At 44.0% G+C, this 2500-nt stretch overlaps 1 protein-coding gene across 1 annotated transcript in view; it reads left to right on the top strand.

The window, feature by feature from the left end:
* The window catches only part of gnrhr3 (gonadotropin releasing hormone receptor 3), a 7784-nt gene extending 6846 nt beyond the window's left edge, over positions 1–938 (top strand). Inside the window, exon 4 of the mRNA XM_056243704.1 lies at positions 1–938. This exon is cut by the window's left edge and continues 27 nt beyond it. Coding sequence (XP_056099679.1) covers positions 1–338 — 338 coding nt within the window. The 3' untranslated portion in view covers positions 339–938.
* The last annotated feature ends 1562 nt before the right edge of the window (positions 939–2500 follow it).

The raw sequence follows: 2500 nt of genomic DNA, 5'->3' as shown, positions 1-2500 counted from the left end.
CAGACATGATTCCGAAGGCCAGGATGAAGACGCTGAAGATGACGGTGATCATCGTGGTGTCGTTCGTGGTGTGCTGGACGCCCTACTACCTGCTGGGCATCTGGTACTGGTTCCAGCCGGAGATGCTGACGGTCACGCCCGAGGCCATCCATCACCTGCTCTTCGTGTTCGGGAACCTGAACACCTGCTGCGACCCGGTGATCTACGGCCTGTACACACCCTCCTTCCGCGCAGACCTCGCCCGCTGCTGCCGCACACACACACACACACACTCGCCACGCTCTCTGGACCACCGGCTCTCGGCCCGACACGAGACCGACCCGCACAAGCCCACGTAACTACATCTCGAAAGTGAAGTTGCGCTGGTCTTTTCTTCTCTATTGTGCGTATAGTGAAACGCTTCTGGAACAAGAACAATGTGGGCGGGGCTTGATTTTGTCTGTTGGGAATCTTGGATGGTTGTGGTTTGCTATAGAGACAGAGCGCATTTAGGCCACGCCCACACGGGGGGAAACAATCAAACCGTCTCCATTGACTCAGTATTGTGTGAAGCTGCCTCCTCGTCATTTCTGACTCATAACAAAAATAATAACAAACCCACATCACTACATCTTCCTGCTTAAAGGGGAAGTTGCGCTGGCCTTTTCTTCTCTATTGTGTCGTATATCCGAGTGAAATGCTTCTGGAACAAGAACAAATGTAGGCGAGGCTTGATTTTGTCTGTTGGGAATTCACCCTTCGCAGGGAGTTTGATTGACAGGCGATCTGACCAATCATAATCCGCCATCTGTCGAATCCGCCATTTTTGTCCGACAAAGCAGTCAGGAGAGTTAGTAGATTACGGTTGTGGACTTGAACTTGGGAAACGGTGTGTACTGACGTCTGTCCACGGTTGAAACAACATTCCTTCTGATGTTTATTTAATGCTATAAGTGAACTAGAAGGAAGAGATGATCGGTTCACGAGCAGCTTTAACTGAGGCGCTACAGCGATCTGTCACGACACTTTAAAGAGCATCAAAACGGTATTTATTATTATTTAAAAAAAAAAAAAAATTACCAAATTAAAAAATTTAGACCTTGTTTCATATCAAAAATAACCTGGTCAGTGTCCTCTCTGCTCCACGATGTGTGTTTGAGAGCGGCGTAGCTTGTCGGACATAGCAACAGTAAGTAAAGGGGGCGGGCCTTTGCGAACGGTCAATTGATCACAGACTGTAAATATGGGCGTAGTGTGCGTGACGTCACCAGTGTTTGTGAAGAGCATTTTTGAAGCCCAAAGTGGGCGGAGCCGGGCATCACCATCTTGGCCGCGTGTCACTCCCGGATAAACGTAAATGTGCAGCGAGGCGGATTAGCTGAGGTGACGCTAACACACAGCAGACAAGCGGCTAGTAGTGACATCAGCGGCAATCCACCTGTCACTCAAGTGGCCACGCCCTTAATTATGCACAACTTTAAGGCTTAATATAATTTAAACGGATGAGTTATAAAAAAATTATGTGCACCTATTAAACCTTTAGAATAAATCAATGTTGACGCTAACGACTGCGATGGAGTGTGTTTATCAGAACACACTCCATATGAAACGCGCCGGCCTTCGCTCTCGGACTCAGCGCCGCATGCTTCATAAAGAGCTGTAATGAAAAGAGCTCAGAGCAGATTTGCAGTTTTAGAATAACTTCACAGATTTCACAGCGTGGGATTGTTATTAAAGAGTCAGCTGGACGTGCTGAAACGTGTCACACACCTTCAGACTGTTGATCTGTGTGTGTTTGCATACAGTGTGACTGTTTTTATTGTTTGCAGTAAAACTCTATTTAGAATATATAAATGTTGACTGGCTTCTCTAGATCCACTGTGCCGCTCGCTCTGACCCAGAGACGCCCTCACACTCGCATCCTCAGTGTTTCTGTCTCGTTTCCAGCTCAAATATCGAAACACTCTTAAATCAACATACATTTACTGGAGAAGAAGCGAGATTACTTGATAAGAAGTCTTATTTAATAAGAAATTGATCAAAATGATATAATTCATTAATGCTAAAAACAAGAACACATATCTGTCAGTGGAATCAGGAAAATAAACACAATTCAAAGGGAAAACAAGTAGATTTTTTTCTTTTTCTTTTTTCAAGTAGATTATTTCTCAAAAAGCTAGACTTCTTAACCCGTCATTCTGCTTCTCCAGTTAATGTATCTTGATGTAAACGCTCTGAGTCTGCAGTTTTATCATTGCACATTTCCATGTGGACTGATGTGAAGTTACACTGACCAATGGATGTTGTCTATCAGTCAGCCAATCAGATCTGGTGACCCTAAAACAACCTGTGATGATGAATCTCTGTTTGCTTATAACAGTATGAACATCAGCGTCCTTCAATAATCTATCTATCTATCTATCTATCTATCTATCTATCTATCTATCTATCTATCTATCTATCTATCTATCTATCTATCTATCTATCTATATATCTATCTATCTATCTATCTGTCTGTCTG

The sequence above is a fragment of the Rhinichthys klamathensis genome, unplaced genomic scaffold (assembly GCF_029890125.1).
Source record: "Rhinichthys klamathensis goyatoka isolate OS25496 unplaced genomic scaffold, OSU_Roscu_1.1 h1tg000828l_1, whole genome shotgun sequence".
NCBI lineage: Eukaryota > Metazoa > Chordata > Actinopteri > Cypriniformes > Leuciscidae > Rhinichthys > Rhinichthys klamathensis.
The sequence above is the reverse complement of the archived record's forward strand: the minus strand, read 5'-3'. Positions and strand labels throughout refer to the sequence as shown.